This window comes from Erinaceus europaeus, chromosome 17 (genome assembly GCF_950295315.1).
Source record: "Erinaceus europaeus chromosome 17, mEriEur2.1, whole genome shotgun sequence".
Taxonomy (NCBI): domain Eukaryota; kingdom Metazoa; phylum Chordata; class Mammalia; order Eulipotyphla; family Erinaceidae; genus Erinaceus; species Erinaceus europaeus.
Window position 1 is genome coordinate 11,201,566 of NC_080178.1, and position 18,096 is coordinate 11,219,661.

An 18,096-nucleotide genomic window follows, 5' to 3' on the forward strand; every position below is an offset into this window, starting at 1 on the left:
AATACTCCCTGCCAGCTTCTATGAAGCCAACATCACTCTGATACCAAAAGCAGAAAGGGACACAACCAAAAAAGAAAACTACAGATGAACATAGATGCTAAAATATTGAACAAAACTCTAGCCAACTGGATACAGCAGTATATTAAAAAGATTGTTCATCATGACCAAGTGTGATTTATCCCAGGCATGGAGGGTTGTTTTAATATATATAAATAAATCAACATGATCCACCACATCAATAAAAGCAAGACCAAAAACCACATGGTCATATCAATAGATGCAGAGAAAGCCTTTGACAAAATACAACACCCCTTTATGATCAAAACACTACAAAAATGGGAATAGATGGAAAATTCCTGAAGAGAGTGGAGTCTGTATATAGCAAACCTACAGCCAACATCATACTCAATGGTGAAAAACTGGAAGCATTTCCACTCAGATCAGGTACTAGACAGGGATGCCCACTATCACCATTACTATTCAACATAGTGTTGGAAGTTCTTGCCATAGCAATCAGGCAGGAGCAAGGAATTAAAGGCATACAGATTGGAAGAGAAGAAGTCAAACTCTCCCTATCTGTAGATGGCATGACAGTATACATAGGAAAACCTAAGGAATCCAGCAAGAAGCTTTTGGAAATCATCAGGCAATACAGTAAGGTGTCAGGCTACAAAACTAACATTCAAAAGTCAGTGGCATTCCTCTGTGTAAACACTAAGTTAGAAGAAGTTGAAATCAATTCCTTTTACTATAGTAACAAAAACAATAAAATATCTAGGAATAAACCTAGCCAAAGAAGTGAAAGACTTGTATACTGAAAATTATGAGTCATTACTCAAGGAAATAGAAAAAGACAAAAAGAAGTGGAAAGATATTCCATGTTCATGGGTTGGAAGAATTAACATCATCAAAATGAATATACTACCCATGAAAATACTACATATTTAATGCTATCTCCAGCAAGATCCCAAACACATTTTTTAGGAGAATAGAACAAATGCTACAAATGTTTATCTGGAACCAGAAAAGACCTAGAATTTCCAAAATGATCTTGAGAAGAAAGAACAGAACTGGAGGCATCACACTCCCAGATCTCAAATTGTATTATAGGGCCATTGTCATCAAAACTGCTTGGTACTGGAACATGAATAGACACACTGACCAGTGGAATAGAATTGAGAGCCCAGAAGTAAGCCCCCACACCTATACACATCTAATCTTTGACAAAGGTGCCTAGACTATTAAATGGGGAAAGCAGAGTCTCTTCAACAAATGGTATTGGAAAAAATGGGTTGAAACATGCAGAAGAATGAAATTGAACCATTATATTTCACCAAATACAAAAGTAAATTCCAAGTGGATCAAGGACTTGGATGTTAGACCACAAACTATCAGATACTTAGAAGAAAATATTGACAGAACTCTTTTCCGCATAAATTTTAAAGACATCTTCAATGAAACGAATCCAATTACAAAGAAGACTAAGGCAAGTATAAACTGATGGGACTACATCAAATTAAAAATCTTCCTCACAGCAAAAGAAACCACTACCCAAACCAAGAGATCCCTCACAGAATGGGAGGAGATCTTTACATGCCATACATCAGACAAGATGCTAATAACCAGAATATATAAAGAACTTGCAAATCTCAACAACAAAACAACAAATAACCCTATCCAAAAATGGAGGGAGGACATGGACAGAATATTTACCACAGAAGAGATCCAAAAGGCCGAGAAACACATGAAAAAATGCTCTAAGTCTCTGATTGTCAGAGAAATGCAAATAAAGACAATAATGAGATACCACTTCACTCCTGTGAGAATGTCATACATCAGAAAAGGTAACAGCAGCAAATGCTGGAGAGGTTGTGGGGTCAAAGGAACCCTCCTGCATTGCTGGTGGGAATGTAAATTGGTCCAACCTCTGTGGAGAGCAGTCTGGAGAACTCTCAGAAGGCTAGAAATGGACCTAACCTATGATCCTATGATCCTGCAATTCCTCTCCTGGGGATAGATCCTAAGGAACCCAACACACCCATCCAAAAAGATCTGTGTACACATATGTTTTTGGCAGCACAATTTGTAATAGCCAAAACCTGGAAGCAACCCAGGTGTCCAACAACAGATGAGTGGCTGAGCAAGTTGTGGTATATATACACAATGGAATACTACTCAACTATAAAAAATGGTGACTTCTCTGTTTTCAGGCGATCTTGGATGGACCTTGAAAAACTCATGTTGAGTGAAATAAGTCAGAAACAGAAGGGGTGAATCTGGGATGATCTCACTCTCAGGCAGAAGCTGAAAAACAAGATCAGGGGAGTCGGGCGGTAGTGCAGCGGGTTAAGCACACATGGCGCAAAGCACAAGGACCAGCTTAAGGATCCTGGTTCGAGCTCCCAGCTCCCCACCTGCAAAGGAGTTGCTTCACATATGGTAAAGCAGGTCTGCGGGTGTCTATCTTTCTCTCCCCCTCTCTGTCTTCCCCTCCTCTCTCCATTTCTCTCTATCCTATCCAACAACGATGACACCAATAACAACTACAACAATAAAACAACAAGGGCAACAAAAGGGAATAAATAAATAAATAAATAAATAAATATTTTTTAAAAAAGATCAGAAGAGAAAACAAAAGTGGAACCTGAACTGGATGGCGTATTGCACCAAAGTAAAAGACTCCGGGGTTGGTGGGTGTGTGGGTGGAGAATACAGGTCCAAAAAAGATGACAGTGGGGGTTGTACTGTTATATGGAAAACTGGGAAATGTTATGCATGTACAAACTATTGTATTTACGGTTTTATGTAAAACATTAATTCCCCAATAAAGAAATAAAAAAAAGAAAGAAAATATTGTCTGGAAAGATGGTATCAGAGTTGCGGACAGGACTGGAAAACTGGATTATGGCAGAGAGTAGCTCTTAAACTTGAAGAAAATATATACATACAATTAACTGCTTACCCCATCAGTCTGACCTAGGGCCCATGTATATTCACATTTAGCACAGGAACCTGTGTAACCTCCAAGCCCCTGTCAGTCTGAGCTCACAGTCCATGGTCACAGCTGGAAACATTGTAGGCTGCACTCATTGCAGGACCAGTCTTCCTCCAGTGGCAGAGTAGAATGACCCAGCCTTCCTTCAGAAAGTGGGGTAGTTCCTACCATTGCTGCTCTACAGTGAAAGCAAGGTCCTAGAGAGGCCCCCAAGAGGGCTTATGATGATGTTCCTGGTGTAAGTGGCCAGTTATGGTGGAGAGACGGATCTGTTAGAGGTGTGGGCTCATCATATCTATGTGGGAATCCAAGGATCTCCTGCCTAGGGCCCGAGATGATGGGGTGTCTTGGTATTGACCAAAAAAGGCCACTATTAAGTGAGCCAGCCTCTTGCCCTTACCCCGCTTTTGTCGTCCTTTCTTTATCTGACAAGCTTAAATTTCCTCCGGGTTGTTAAACCTTTGAGTGTCATTTGTTGTACCCAAACTGGTGTGAGAAGAGGCGTTGGTGGTATAGTGGTGAGCATAGCTGCCTTCCAAACCGGCGTTACGTTTATGGGGTGTGGCCTCAAGTTATACCTAGGATCTTGTTGGGATCCAAGTTAACCTTAAACTTTACTGCATTCAGTTGTTTGATGATTCTAATAAAGGTTGTCATAAAGACAACATTGTCTTAAGACAGTAATTGTCCTTTAGTTGATACATATGTTTACCAGTATATCTCCTGGCCAATTGTTTCTTTTAAAGAGTACCAAAGGGTGATGACAATGGTGATGTTGTCAGAAAAGATTAGGAGAGATATCTTGCTTACTTTCTTTTGTGTAGTTAGTTTAGTAGATTGAGTGATTGAGGGATGTGAAGTAGGGAGTATGAGAGGAGGGTGTCTAAGCCTAAGTAGTAAATATTTGATTAGGCTTTTTTTTTTTTTTTTTGCCTCCAGGTTTATTGCTGAGGCGTGGTGCCTGCACTACAAATCCACTGCTCCTGTGGCTATTTTTTGGATTTTTTTTTAAATAGGACAGAAAGAAGTTGAGAGGGGAGGGGAAGATAGAGAAGAAGAAACAAAGATAGACACCTGCAGACCTGCTTCACTGCCTGTGAAGTGACTCCCCTGCAGGTGGGGAGCCGGGGGCTGGAACCAGGATCCTTCCACAGGTCATTGTTTTTCATACTATGTGCACTTAACCCGGTGTGCTACCACCCGGCCCCCTTTGATTAGATTATTTATGGTGCCTTCTTAGGCCTTTCTGCTTGCATGCTGAGTTTATGAGGTCTAAGTTTTATCACACCAGACTACTAAGCATTTTTACTTTGAGGTAGATAGTTGACACTAACCTGGATACATGGATACATGTACACAGGCCCTTGGCTCCAGCCTATATCTAGAATCTGTAACTTTGTTAGAGTACACCATTTGAAATGGAACTAGGCAGCCCCATGTATCAGAAGAGGTCTCACCAGATTATTGGAGACAGAAGGTTCACATCTCAGGCTTGGCATCTCTCTGGGTACAATCCAAAGTGAAAAGGCGTGGTGGCACTGGTTGCGCTGATTTAGTTGAGATCAGCAGGGGGCAGTGTCACAGAGAAAGGGATCAAGAGAAGAGGCATCAAGAAATGTTAAGCAAAGTCCCAGAGGTTCCAGGACTGGGGAAAATATGGATTTTAAAGAGATTGGGGAAGGGTCCTTACAGTCTTAGAGTTCAAGAAGGTAATAGATAATTATTATTATAACCAAGCTACTTGGAAACTTTTACTTTGACAATCCCATGGTTAGGATCACCAAACAATATTTGACCTCACTGTGATTTATGACAATGTTGCTTAATGCTAATGACTATACCTTAGATACTGATAGAACCTGATGACCCTGATTTATCTGGTCTGAGGTTTTTAGGTAACTTAGTGTTTGGTGGGGGGAAGTTATTTCTAGAAATGCTTTAACAATCTAACACCAGTGTCAGAATTCAATAGGTCTACAAATTGGAACATTAAGTGCTTAGACTGAATATGTACTCAAAATGAATATATACTCAGAACTGAAATCTAGGCAGCTGAAGCACTTGAGACAGCCAACCTATTCCCCCCCCCAACATATTGAATAGTGATTTATAAGATTATAAGTTAATAGGAGTATAGTTTCACCCCTTCCCACCACCAAAGGTCTGTGTGCCCACCCCTACCCCTTATGGTGGATCTGAATGTACCTACAATAGGCTTTCTTTTTTTTTTTTAATTTTTTTAAATTTATTTTATTTATTTATTCCCTTTTGTTGCCCTTGTTGTTTTATTGTTGTAGTTATTATTGTTGTTGTCGTTGTTGGATAGGACAGAGAGAAATGGAGAGAGGAGGGGAAGACAGAGAGGAGGAGAGAAAGATAGACACCTGCAGACCCGCTTCACCGCCTGTGAAGCGACTCCCTTGCAGGTGGGGAGCCGGGGTTCGAACCGGGATCCTTATGCCGGTCCTTGTGCTTTGCGCCACCTGCGCTTAACCCGCTGCGCTACAGCCTGACTCCCTTACAATAGGCTTTCTAGTTTCTTTCCACCCTAAGATCCCTATTCTTATCTGCTCTAGTCCTACAGTTTTGGTTTCTGTTCATTAATCATTTTGTCCTGCTTTGTATATCACCACCTTTCAGCCACCAAGTTGCAGATTCTACTAGGATTCCATCCTGAAGTCCCTAGGCAGATTATCTCAACCATGTGTCCTGGAACCTATCCAGAGCCCTACCCCAGTAGGGGAAGATAAAACCAGGCTTGGGGAATAGATGGGCCTGCCAATGTCCATGTCCAGTGGACGCCCATCTTCTGCACTCCATAAAGAAGTTTTGTCCATACCTCAGAGGAGGAGAAATATTAGGGGAAGATGACCAGAGGGCTTTGAACTCCAATTCCATCAAGACCCGAAGAGAGACGAGGAAAAGAAGGAAGGACATTCAGAAGTAACAATGGTTGTCAATGTGACTTAGAATGAAAGAGAAGGCAGGACCATAGGAAAAACATTGGTAAATATCTATAAATATAAATATAAATATAAATATAAATATAAATATAAATATAAATATCTATAAATATAAGCAGGACCATAGGAAAAACATTGGTAAATATCTATAAATATAAATATAATATATATTTATAAATATCTATAAAATAAATATAAATATCTATAAATATAAATATTGGTAAATATCTATAAATATATCTATAAAAATAATAGTCAACCTTTATCTATGACCTTGGGAGAACTACTGTAGTTTCCAGTGGTGGACATAGAACTCTGGTGATGGGAATGGTATGGAATTAAACTCTGTTATCTCAGAATTCTGTCAATCAATATTAAATCACTAATAAAGGAGACTTCATTGGAGGTCAGGCAGTAGTGCAGCGGGTAAAGCACACATGGCAGGAAGTGCAAGGACCAGCATAAGGATTCCAGTTCGAGCCCCCTGCTCCCTACCTGCAGGGGAGTCACTTCACAGGCGGTGAAGCAGGTCTGCAGGTGTCTATCTTTCTCTGCCCCTCTCTGTCTTCCCCTCCTCTCTCCATTTCTCTCTGTCCTATCCAACAATGATGACATCAATAACAACAACAATAACTAAAACAACAAGGGCAAAAAGAGGGGAAAAAAAAGACTTTTCTTTGTCCTGTCCAATAGCAACAACAAACAACAATAACAGCAACAGCAACTACAATGGAAAAAAAAAAGATGCTCACCAGGAGCAGTAGATTCTTCGCGCAGACACCGAGCCCCAGCTGTAACCCTGAAAGAAAAAAAATAATTTCTTTATGGGGAATTAATGCTTTACATTCAACAGTAAATACAATAGTTTGTACATGCATAACATTCCCCAATTTTCCATATAACAATTTTCCATATAAAAAATTAATTTCTTTATGGGGAATTAATGTTTTACATTCAACAGTAAATACAATAGTTTGTACATGCATAACATTCCCCAATTTTCCATATAACAATACAACCCCCAGTAGGTCCTCTGTCATCCTTCTTGGGCCTGTATTCTCCCCACCCACACACCTACCCACCCCAGAGTCTTTTACTTTGGTGCAATAAGCCAATTCTAGTTCAGGTTCTACTTGTGTTTTCTCTTCTGATCTTGTTTTTCAACTTCTGCCTGAGAGTGAGATCATCCCATATTCATCCTTCTGTTTCTGACTTATTTCACTCAACATGAATGTTTTAAGGTCCATCCAAGATCGGCTGAAAACAGTGAAGTCACCATTTTTTATAACTGAGTAGTATTCCATTGTGTATATATACCACAACTTGCTCAGCCACTCATCTGTTGTTGGACATCTGGGTTGCTTCCAGGTTTTGGCTATTACAAATTGTGCTGCCAAAAACATATGCGTACACAGACCTATTTGGATGGGTGTGTTGGGTTCCTTAGGATCTATCCCCAGGAGAGGAATTGCAGGGTCATAGGGTAGGTCCATTTCTAGCCTTCTGAGAGTTCTCCAGACTGTTCTCCACAGAGGTTGCACCAATTTACATTCCCACTAGCAGTGCAGAAGGGTGCCTTTGACCCCACACCCTCTCCAGCATTTGCTGCTGCTACCTTTTCTGATGTATGACATTCTCACAGGAGTGAAGTGGTATCTCATTATTGTCTTTATTTGCATTTCTCTGACAATCAGAGACTTAGAGCATTTTTTCATGTGTTTCTTGGCCTTTTGGATCTCTTCTGTGGTAAATATTCTGTCCATGTCCTCCCTCCATTTTTGGATAGGGTTATTTGTTGTCTTGTTGTTGAGTCTGGCAAGCTCTTTATATATGTTGGTTATTAAACTCTTATCTGATGTATGGCATGTGAAGATCTCCTCCCATACTGTGAGGGATATCTTGGTTTGGGTAGTGGTTTCTTTTGCTGTGAAGAAGCTTTGTAATTTGATGTAGTCCCATCGGTTTATACTTGCCTTAGTCTTCTTTGTAACTGGATTCGTTTCATTGAAGATGTCTTTAAAATTTATGTGGAAAAGAGTTCTGCCAATATTTTCCTCTCAGTATCTGATAGTTTGTGGTCTAACATCCAAGTCCTTGATCCACTTGGAATTTACTTTTGTATTTGGTGAAAAAAAATTTTTTTTTCAATTTCTTCTTTGCAGGTAAGAATGTAACTGAAGCAGCAGGTTCCCTGGACTTAACTTCCCAATTGAGAAAGTAACTGTGCGAACTGAGAAAGCAGTGCACCTCTGCCCCTTTCCTCCATGGTTTTCTCATCTGTCTGCATACAAATCCACTACTCCTAGCAGACAATTGTTTCTTTTATTTGATTGAACAGAGATAAATTGAGGGAAGGAGGGAGAGAGGAGAGAGAGAGAGAGAGAGGATATCCTGATTCTCCACTCCTGAAGCTTCCTTTCTGCAGGTGGGGACCAGGGGATTGAACAGGGGTCCTCATGTATGGTAATAAATGTGTTTTACCAGATGCACCTCAACCTGGCTTCCATATTTCCTTATTAGTCAACTAAACATCTAAACTGTGGAATTGATTACTGAATGGATTTGTGGTTCTAGATCTTTAAAACTCTCTCTGGGGTTTCTCAATCTGCTGAATCAATGGAGTTAATCTGCCTGTTAATCTGATCCCAAAAGGAAGAACTTCAAAACAAGGATGGGGGACCTGACTGAGGGGGGCAGGGGGGCACAGAAGATGTACAAGGACTTGGAACAAGTAATGAACTTTCAGAAAAAGATTCCTTTATCCGGGATGTGTTTCATGGTTTTTCTTTTTAATTCTGGCATTCATTCATCCATAAAGTTGATCTGATGATGCTGTGATGGTTATGGTTAGGTTGGAGAATAATTGTGTAGATGTTTTAATCCCAGTCAGGCCAGTGGGCATGTGCACTGTTACTGTTTTTAGGGGAGAGAGAAGAAAGAGGAGCTATGCTTGGAAGAATTGGTTAGTTTGGTTCTACCCTTGTTCCCTGTGAACTGTTAGGATGGAGTCTGCTGCCCTGCCCTTAACATCTCCTCAAATATCAAAAGACCCAGACACAGGAAATGTACTTGCTTTCAGGGATTAGCCCTCTCTCTGCACATGGAAAGCTCCAGCATTCAAAGTCATGGTTGCTTGTTGAGAAAGATCAAAAGCTCCAAGTCACCACACACTGATATTCAAATTCCAGTTGTGAGTCTTCCCTTAGTGTGTCTTCAGAGCTGCTTCTTCTTCTTCTAGCATTTGCCCTTCTTCCATAGCCAGTCAACAACGTCAGGTTGAGCCTGATGTAAAGTTTCGAGACCTCCTTTGAATTTGGAGAGGTGGCAGTCATTGACTATGTGGGTCATAGTCTGTCTGGAGCTGCAGGGGCAGTTCGGGTCGTCTCTGGCTCCCCAGCGATGGAACATAGCGGCGCACCGGCCATGGCCTGTTTGATAGCGATTGAGGAGGGCCCAATCATAACGTGCTAGGTCAAAGCCGGGTTGACGCTTGCAGGGGTCTGTGATGAGGTGTTTGTTCTTTACCTCAGCTGACTGCCAACTCTGTTTCCAAGAGTCTGGAACAGAGAAGTTCAGTGTAGGAGTAGGGGACGAGATTGGATGACGAGATGTCAAGCATTGGACAGGGTGGGTGAAGATATCCGCGTATATTGGCAGGTCCGGTCGAGCGTAGACATGGGAAATGAACTTAGATGATGCCGCATCCCGACGAATATCTGGCGGGCCGATGTTGCTAAGAACTGGCAGCCATGGAACCGGGGTGGAACGGATGGTTCCAGAAATTATCCTCATGGAGGAATATAATTTGGAATCAACCAAGTGGACATGGGAGCTATGGAGCCATACTGGGGCACAGTATTCTGCAGTGGAATAGCATAATGCCAGAGATGATGATCGTAGTGTGGAAGCACTTGCGCCCCATGAGGAGCTGGCCAGTCTTGCAATGATGTTATTCCTCACGCCCACCTTTGCTGCAGTTTTTATGAGATGTTCGTGAAATGACAGGGTGCGATCGAGAGTAACGCCAAGATAGACTGGCTGGGCTTCATGCCGAATTCTCGTATCATCAAGCTGCACATTAAGCTCAAGTGAGGCCGAGGCATGGTGTAGATGGAAAACAGATGATACCGTTTTTGCAGTGCTAGGGATTAGTCGCCATTTTTTACAGTCATCAGATATCAGAGACATGTCTTTCATGAGTGTTTCCTCGAGGATGTCAAACTTGGATGCCTGAGTTGCACAGCAGATGTTATCGGCATAGATGAACTTCCTTGAAGAAGTTTCTGGAAGGTCATTGATGTAAATATTAAATAGCATAGGAGCCAGAACAGAGCCCTGGGGGAGGCCACTTGAGACAAGTCTCCATCTGCTAGACTTGTCACCCAGATGCACCCGGAATCTTCTGTTTTGGAGAAGAAACGATATAGTGTTGGCCACCCATGGAGGCAGGCATCTTGAGATCTTGACTAGGAGACCACGGTGCCAGACAGTGTCATAGGCTGCTGTGAGATCAACAAAGACAGCACCTGTCTTTAAATTCTTCTGGAATCCATTTTCAATGTAAGTTGAGAGGGCCAGGACTTGTTCGCAGGTAGATCTTCCTGGGCGGAAACCAGCTTGGGCGGGTGATAGGAATTTCTCTGTAAGAGGAGAAATACGTGACAGAAGCAGCCTCTCAAGGAGTTTGTAACACACGGAGAGGAGAAAATTGGTCTATAGCTGGCGGCCAGTGTTGGGTCTTTCTTTGGTTTAAAAACTGCTATTATCTTCGCATGACACCAAATTTTGGGCATAGATTCGGATTCCAAGATGTGGGACAGGAATGAAGTGAGCCACTTCTTTGCCGTGGGGCCCAAGTTAAGAATGAGTTCTGGGGTGATGTTATCATAGCCAGCAGCCGTTCCCGGTTTAACCCTCTTGAAAGCATCTTCCAGTTCAGAACAGTGTAAAGGGAGAGAGTTTTGGAGATGGACAAGAAAAACGGAAGTGGGATGACCACTCATGGGAAATTTCTCTTTTCCAGATTGGGTCGATCTTAGCACGTCCAACTTGAGTTAGGTGACTGGCCACTGAGTTTGGAGATACAGGAGGATGGGAGACGGGAGAGGGTTGGCTACCGGCACCCAGACTATGAAGAAGCTTCCAGGCCTTCCTACTTGAGTGGGTGAAGTTCAGACTTTCCGTGAGTTGTTGCCAGCAGGCTTGGCATGCTGCATCCAGGGAGGCAATGAGATGGTCAGCCACATCTGGGTCGCCCGACTCATCATACTGCTTTAGTAGTTGCTCGCATTCAGCATCAAGACAAGGCATATAGTTAGCACGTCTCCCACGAGGAATGGCTTGGGAAGCTGCTTTGAAGATGGCTTGGCAGAAGTGCCTGTAGGAATCTTCAGAGGGGATAGAGTTAACTGGAATTGCAGGAATAGATTTGTTGGTAAGATCACTGAACAGATGCCAGTTTGCTTTCCGAAAGTTCCATCTTAGTTTCTCCGAGCACAGAATCAGTGGGAGCTGGAGACCAATGTGGATGATAGCTGGGCGGTGATGACTGTGCGGGAAGATCTTGAGAACTTGTCTCGTAGCGGGAAAGGCTTGGCCATTGACTGTGCTAATCCAGCACAGGTCGGGTGACAAGTCTTTGTTCCATCTAGCACTGTGAAAAGAGCCTGGCTGTTTGGGATCGTATAATAGGGAGAGGTCATTCGCTGAAGCCCAGTCGGCTAAGATAGAGCCGTCAGCACGAGTGGAGGAATATCCCCAGTCTTGGTGATGACTATTAAAGTCTCCAACGTAAACGGCTGGGTGATTCAGGCTAGGCAGGACCTCATTATCCCATGAGGCACTGGGAGGCTTATATACGTTGACGAGCTGAATAGTTCCAATAGTAATGGAGTCGTAGAAGGTCGAAGAGGCCGTGTGGTAAATGTCCGCAAGATAACGATTTAGCATAGATGGCTCGGACGTGTTTAGGATGGAGATTATAGCATATTAAATCGAATCCACTGATGGTGAATCGAGCAGCTTCATCGACTGCTATACGTGTTTCTTGTAGGCAAATAACATCTGCCTGATGCTGTATCGCCAATTCACCAATAAGAACGCGTTTGGCAAAGGACAGCCCCTCAACATTAAGTTGGAGGACTTGTTGCTGGCTTTAAAAGTGACTGGGATCCATGTGGATTCAGTTGGCTAGGAAGGATCATCAGTTTCCCCAATGAATGGGTACTCACGGGATGCACCACGGGAAGGTCGATCCAATGCATCCCAGAGCTGCTGGAGAGCAGTGGCAGTGGTGGTGGCATGGCATATAACTTGAATCTTATATTATTGTCAAACATGGTTAAATCACTAATAAAAATATATAAAATAGGGCAGGGGTAGATAGCATAATAGTTATGCAAACAGACAGTCATGCCTGAGGCTTCAAAGTCTCAGGTTCAAGCCTCCACACCACCATAAGCCAGAGCTAAACAGTGCTCTGATAAAATAAATGAATAAATAAATATAAAATAATCCTTTAAAAAATCTAGATATATGGGAGTCGGGTGGTAGCGCAGCAGGTTAAGCACACGTGGCGCAAAGCGCAAGGACTGGTCTAAGGATTCCGGTTCAAGCCCCCGGCTCCCCACCTGCAGGGGAATCGCTTCACAGGCGGTGAAGCAGGTCTGCAGGTGTCTGTCTTTCTCTCCCCCTCTCTGTCTTCCCCTCCTCTCTCCATTTCTATCCAACAACAATGACATCAACAACAACAACAATAACTACAACAACAAAAAACAAGAGCAACAAAAGGGAATAAATAAAATAAAAAATAAATGTAAAAAAAATCTAGATGTGCCCCCACACCTATGGACATCTAATCTTTGATAAGGGGGCCCACAGTATTAAATGGAGGAAGGAGGCCCTCTTCAATAAATGTTGCTGGGAAAACTGGGTTGAAACATGCAGAAGAATGAAACTGAACCACCTTATCTCACTGGAAACAAAAATCAACTCCGGATGGATCAAGGACCTGGATATTAGACCAGAAACTATCAAATACTTAAGGAAAACATTAGTGGAACTCTTTCCCACCTAAACCTCAAGGACATCTTTGATGATACAAACCCAATTGCAAGAAAGACTAAAGCAGAAACAAACCAATGAGACTACATCAAATTGAAAAGCTTCTGCACAGCCAAAGAAACTATCACACAAACAAGGAGACCCCTCACAGAATAGAATATCTTCACATGCCATATATCAGACAAGAGTCTAATCACCAAAATATACAAAGAACTCAGCAAACTTAGCAACAAAAAAGCAAACGACCCCACCCAAAAATGGGCAGAGGATATAAACAGAACATTCACTACAGAGGAGATCCAAAAGGCTAACAGACACATGAAAAATTGCTCCAGGTCGCTGATTGTCAGAGAAATGCAAATTAAGACAACATTGAGATACCACCTCACTCCTGTGAGAATGGCATACATCAAAAAGGACAGCAGCAACAAATGCTGAAGAGGTTATGGGGACAGAGGAACCCTTTTACATTGCTGGTGGGAATGTAAATTGGTACAGCCTCTGTGGAGAGCAGTCTGGAAAACTCTCACAAGGCTAGACATGGACCTTCCATATGATCCAGTAATTCCTCTCCTGCGGTTATACCCCAAGGACTCCATAACACCCAACCAAAAAGAGGTGTGTACTCCTATGTTCATAGCAGCACAATTCATAATAGCTAAAACCTGGAAGCAACCCAGGTGCCCAACAACAGATGAGTGTCTGAGAAAGCTGTGGTATATTTACACAATGGAATACTATGCAGCTATTAAGAACAATAAACCCACCTTCTCTGACCCATTGTGGACAGAGCTAGAAGGAATTATGTTAGGTGAGCTAAGTCAGAAATATAAAGATGAGTATGGGATGATCCCACTCATAAACAGAAGTTGAGAAAGAATAACAGAAAGGGAAACTCAAAGCAGACTCTGACTAAATTTGGAGTAGGGCACCAAAGTAAAAACCCTGGGTGAGGGTGAGAGGGTGATGTTCAGCTTCATGGGATGAAAGGGTGGGATGGGACACAGTCTTTTGGTGGTGGAAATGGTGTTAATGTACATTCCTATTAATTTGTAGTCATTAAATCACTATTTAAGTAATATGAGAGAGGAAAACTGATTGAATGACTCAAACTTTTTAAAGCACAGCCTGAGTCCTTTAAATACATAGGCTGAATCTTTGATATGTTGACTCTCTTAAAAGCTTAGTCCAAGGAGAACAAAAGCAACCGGTGGCATAGCTCTATGCAAATAATGTCAAAGGACATAAAATATGGTGAGGGTGTGTATGATACAGCAAATGCTAACAAAGGGATTTTTCAAAGTTAACTCAATTGCCTAATGATGTGATTATATCAATAACTATCTATTGTCTTCTTAAACCCTAAGACAGCAGGAAACTTCTGCTTCCTCTATAGAGTCTGTATGTATTTCCCCCAATCCTGGAACCTCTAACGTGGGGCTCACTTTCCTGCATGCTTCTCTCAATTGATAACAAATGATATTGCATCTGCCGATCCCGACCTAATCAATACAACGAGTACCACCTCAGCATGCTTCACTTCAGACTGTGCCGGGGGCCAAGGCCTTAGCTAAGTCTCTCACATAACCAGTGAGCGGACATTCCGACAATTGGAACTGAGATTACCATCTAGCTGTTTGGAAAGTTGTTAACCCACCTCCCTCCCCCACTACCTTAGCAGAACTTCCTCTTTGTTTGTGCTTATATGGCGGCTGCAAAATAAAATTTTCAGAGCTTGATCAGACCTCCTGTCTTGCTCTCATTCTTCGTGTCTCTTGTCCCCTCCATTCTCTCGCCCCCTACCCTAGGTTTCCGTCGATAACCCTGCAGGCCGGGGCACCTAGCGCCCAACGTGGGGCACGAACCCATGACCCTGAGATTAAGAGTCTCATGCTCTACTGACTGAGCTAGCCGGGGAGTCCTGAGATTCCTAAACAGACTTGATGTGCCTAGACCTCGAATAAGTCCCCTCTTTCCATTGTCACTGGTCATTTCTATGAGGAACAACACAATAGACCCCTTTGTAGTCACCCATAGGACCTTGCCCTCAACTTGGATCAACAATAGTAGAGAATGTTCCATCCTCTGAAGGCATGATGGACAGCATACTCTATGCTACACCTGAGGAAGATGGGTAGATATTGGGGCAGCTTGGAATGTTCCTACTCATGACCACAGAATGTGAGCTCAGATCTATAAGGGATGCAGAGGTCACATAGGCTCCTAAGCTGATTATGGGCCCCAGATCACATCAAATTGATGGGGTTTACAGTCAACAATATTTATACCCCTTTCCCATATTAGGGAGCTACTCTCTTCCCTGATCCAGCTTTCTGGTCCTTTTCCCAGCCATGACATCATCTCCCCAGACAATAACTTGGATCCACTGGCATATCAGATTTCAGACTCAGGGGCAAAAAGAAAAAGGGGAGAAAAAAAAAAAACTAGTATAGCCATAGGCCCTTTGGAATTTAACTAAAATATGCCTACTAGCTGCCGGGCTGGGCTAGCTTCACAGGCGGTAGAGAGATGACCAGGGACTCATGGCTGAGCTGGGAAGCAGTATCTCGTTTATTAATCAGATACATCGCCTTGTATGCATCTCTTCACCGGAAGTGGCAAGCGAAAGGAAATGACTGGGAGAGGGGGCGGAGCAAAAAAAAGAGCACAAACAGAACATAGAAAGCTTCCATCTAACCAGTGGGGATTAAACCCTGCAGGCAGGGCGGGACCCAGGTAAAACAGTGATTATGTAATTAGACCACATCGTAAGTAATACAAGTGAACCTAATGTGATGATCAAAACAGAAGGTCTTATAGCAGAATTTAGAAGCATACCAACAACTAGCTATCTACAAAAAGGAGGGCCCCCCACCCCCTAACTCTTCATCTGCACTATTCCAGCCCTTAGGTTCATGATTACTCAACAATTTGTTTGGCTTTGTATGTTAACTCTCTTTTCAACCTCCAGGTTCCAGATGCTGTGATGATGCCAACCAGACTTCCCTGGACAGACAACCCCACCAATATGTCCTGGAGCTCCGCTTGCCCAGAGCCCCACCCTACTAGGGAAGGAGAGAGGCAGGCTGGGAGTATGGATCAACCTGTCAATGCCCATGTTCAGCAGGGAAACAATTACAGAAGCCAGACCTTCCACCTTCTGCAATCCACAATTACCTTGGGTCGATACTCCCAGAGGGTTAAAGAATAGGAAAGCTATCAGGGGAGGTGATGGGATACAGAGTTCTGGTGGTGGGAATTGTGCGAAGTTGTACCCCTCTTATCCTATGGTTTTGTCAATGTTTCCTTTTTATAAATAAAAATAAATAATTTTTTGTGGCATAGATTTTTTTTATTTTTTTAACTTATTTTTTATTTAAGAAAGGATAAATTAACAAAACCATAAAGTAGGAGGGGTACAACTCCACACAATTCCCACCACCCAATCTCCATATCCCACCCCCTCCCCTGATAGCTTTTCCATTTTTATCCCTCTGGAAGCATGGACCCAGGGTCATTGTGGGTTGCAGAAAGTGGAAGGTCTGGCTTCTGTAATTGCTTCCCCGCTGAACATGGACGTTGACTGGTGGGTCTCTGGGAAAGTGGAGCTCCAGGACACATTGGTGGGGTCTTCAGTCCAGGGAAGCCTGGCTGGCATCCTGATGGCATCTGGAACCTGGTGGCTGAAAAGAGAGTTAACATACAAAGCCAAACAAATTGTTGAGCAATCATGGACCCAAAGCTTGGAATAGTGGAGAGTAAGTGTTAGGGGGGTACTCACTGCAAACTCTAGTGTACTGCTTTCAGGTATATATTTTGCACAAGCTTATGGATACATGTGAACATATGCTCTCTCTCACAGAACCTGGTCTATATCTAGGTTTTTGGGACTTTGCTAGAAAGTGAGCCACCTGGGATGGAATTAGAGAATACTGTGAAAGGAAAGGTCTCACCCGAGTAATGAAGCTGAAGGGTTATCATTCCATACCTGAAGTCTCTGGACACAGTCTGAGCTGAAACATGTTGAGGTGGCAATCGTTGCGTTGATTAGGTTGTGATCAGCAGATGCAATATTATTTGATATGGATTGGGAGAGGCATTGGGAAAGTGGGCCCTATCCTAAGGTTCCAGGACTGGGGGAAGTAGGGGCTCTATAGTGGAGATGTGAGGTTCCTGCTGTCTTAGGGTTCAAAAAGACAATGGATAGTTAATGTTACCATCACATTATTTGGTAATTGGGTTAACTTTAAAAAGCCCTTTTGTTAGGGTTTGCTGTATAGTACCCAGTATCTTGTATATAGCTGTGCCATTGGCTGCTTTTGATTTACTTGGTCTAGGCTTTCGAGAGAGTCCACATATCAAATACACAGCCTATATATTAAAAAGACTCAGTCTGTGTTTTAAAAACTTTGAGATATACAATTAATTTCCCCCTCATATTAATTAACTAGTGATTTATTATATGACTACACTTTACTAGGAGTGTACATAAACACCATTCCCACCACCAAAAGACTGTGTCCCATCCCACCCACCCCCACCCCCACCCCCCACTGGCCCAGGAAGCTGCATGTCTACCCCTCACCACAGGGTTTTTACTTTGGTGCCCTACTCCAAATTTAGTCAGATCCTGCTTTTAGTTTCCCTTTCAGATCTTCTTTCTCAACTTCTGTTTATGAGTGGGATCATCCCATACTCATCTTTATCTTTCTGACTTAGCTCACTTAACATAATTCCTTCTAGCTCTGTCTAAGATGGGTCAGAGAAGGTGGGTTCATTGTTCTTAATAGCTGCATAGTATTCCATTATGTATATATACCACAGCTTTCTCAGCCACTCATCTGTTGTTGGGCACCTGGGTTGCTTCCAGGTTTTAGCTATTATGAATTGTGCTGCTATGAACATAGGAGTACACACCTCTTTTTGGTTGGGTGTTATGGAGTCCTTGGGGTATAACCGCAGGAGAGGAATTACTGGATCATATGGAAGGTCCATGTCTAGCCTTGTGAGAGTTTTTCCAGACTGCTCTCCACAGAGGCTGTACCAGTTTACATTCCCACCAGCAATGTAAAAGGG

The 18,096-nt window shown here is 42.7% G+C and overlaps 1 protein-coding gene across 1 annotated transcript in view; it reads left to right on the plus strand.

Annotated features, from left to right (window-relative positions):
- The first annotated feature begins 3,219 nt into the window (after positions 1 to 3,219).
- The window catches only part of ASRGL1 (asparaginase and isoaspartyl peptidase 1), a 19,445-nt gene continuing 4,568 nt past the window's right edge, over positions 3,220 to 18,096 (plus strand). The window contains exon 1 of the mRNA XM_060175753.1: positions 3,220 to 3,233. Within this exon, the coding sequence (XP_060031736.1) occupies positions 3,220 to 3,233 (14 nt within the window). The remainder of the gene's footprint in view (positions 3,234 to 18,096) is intronic.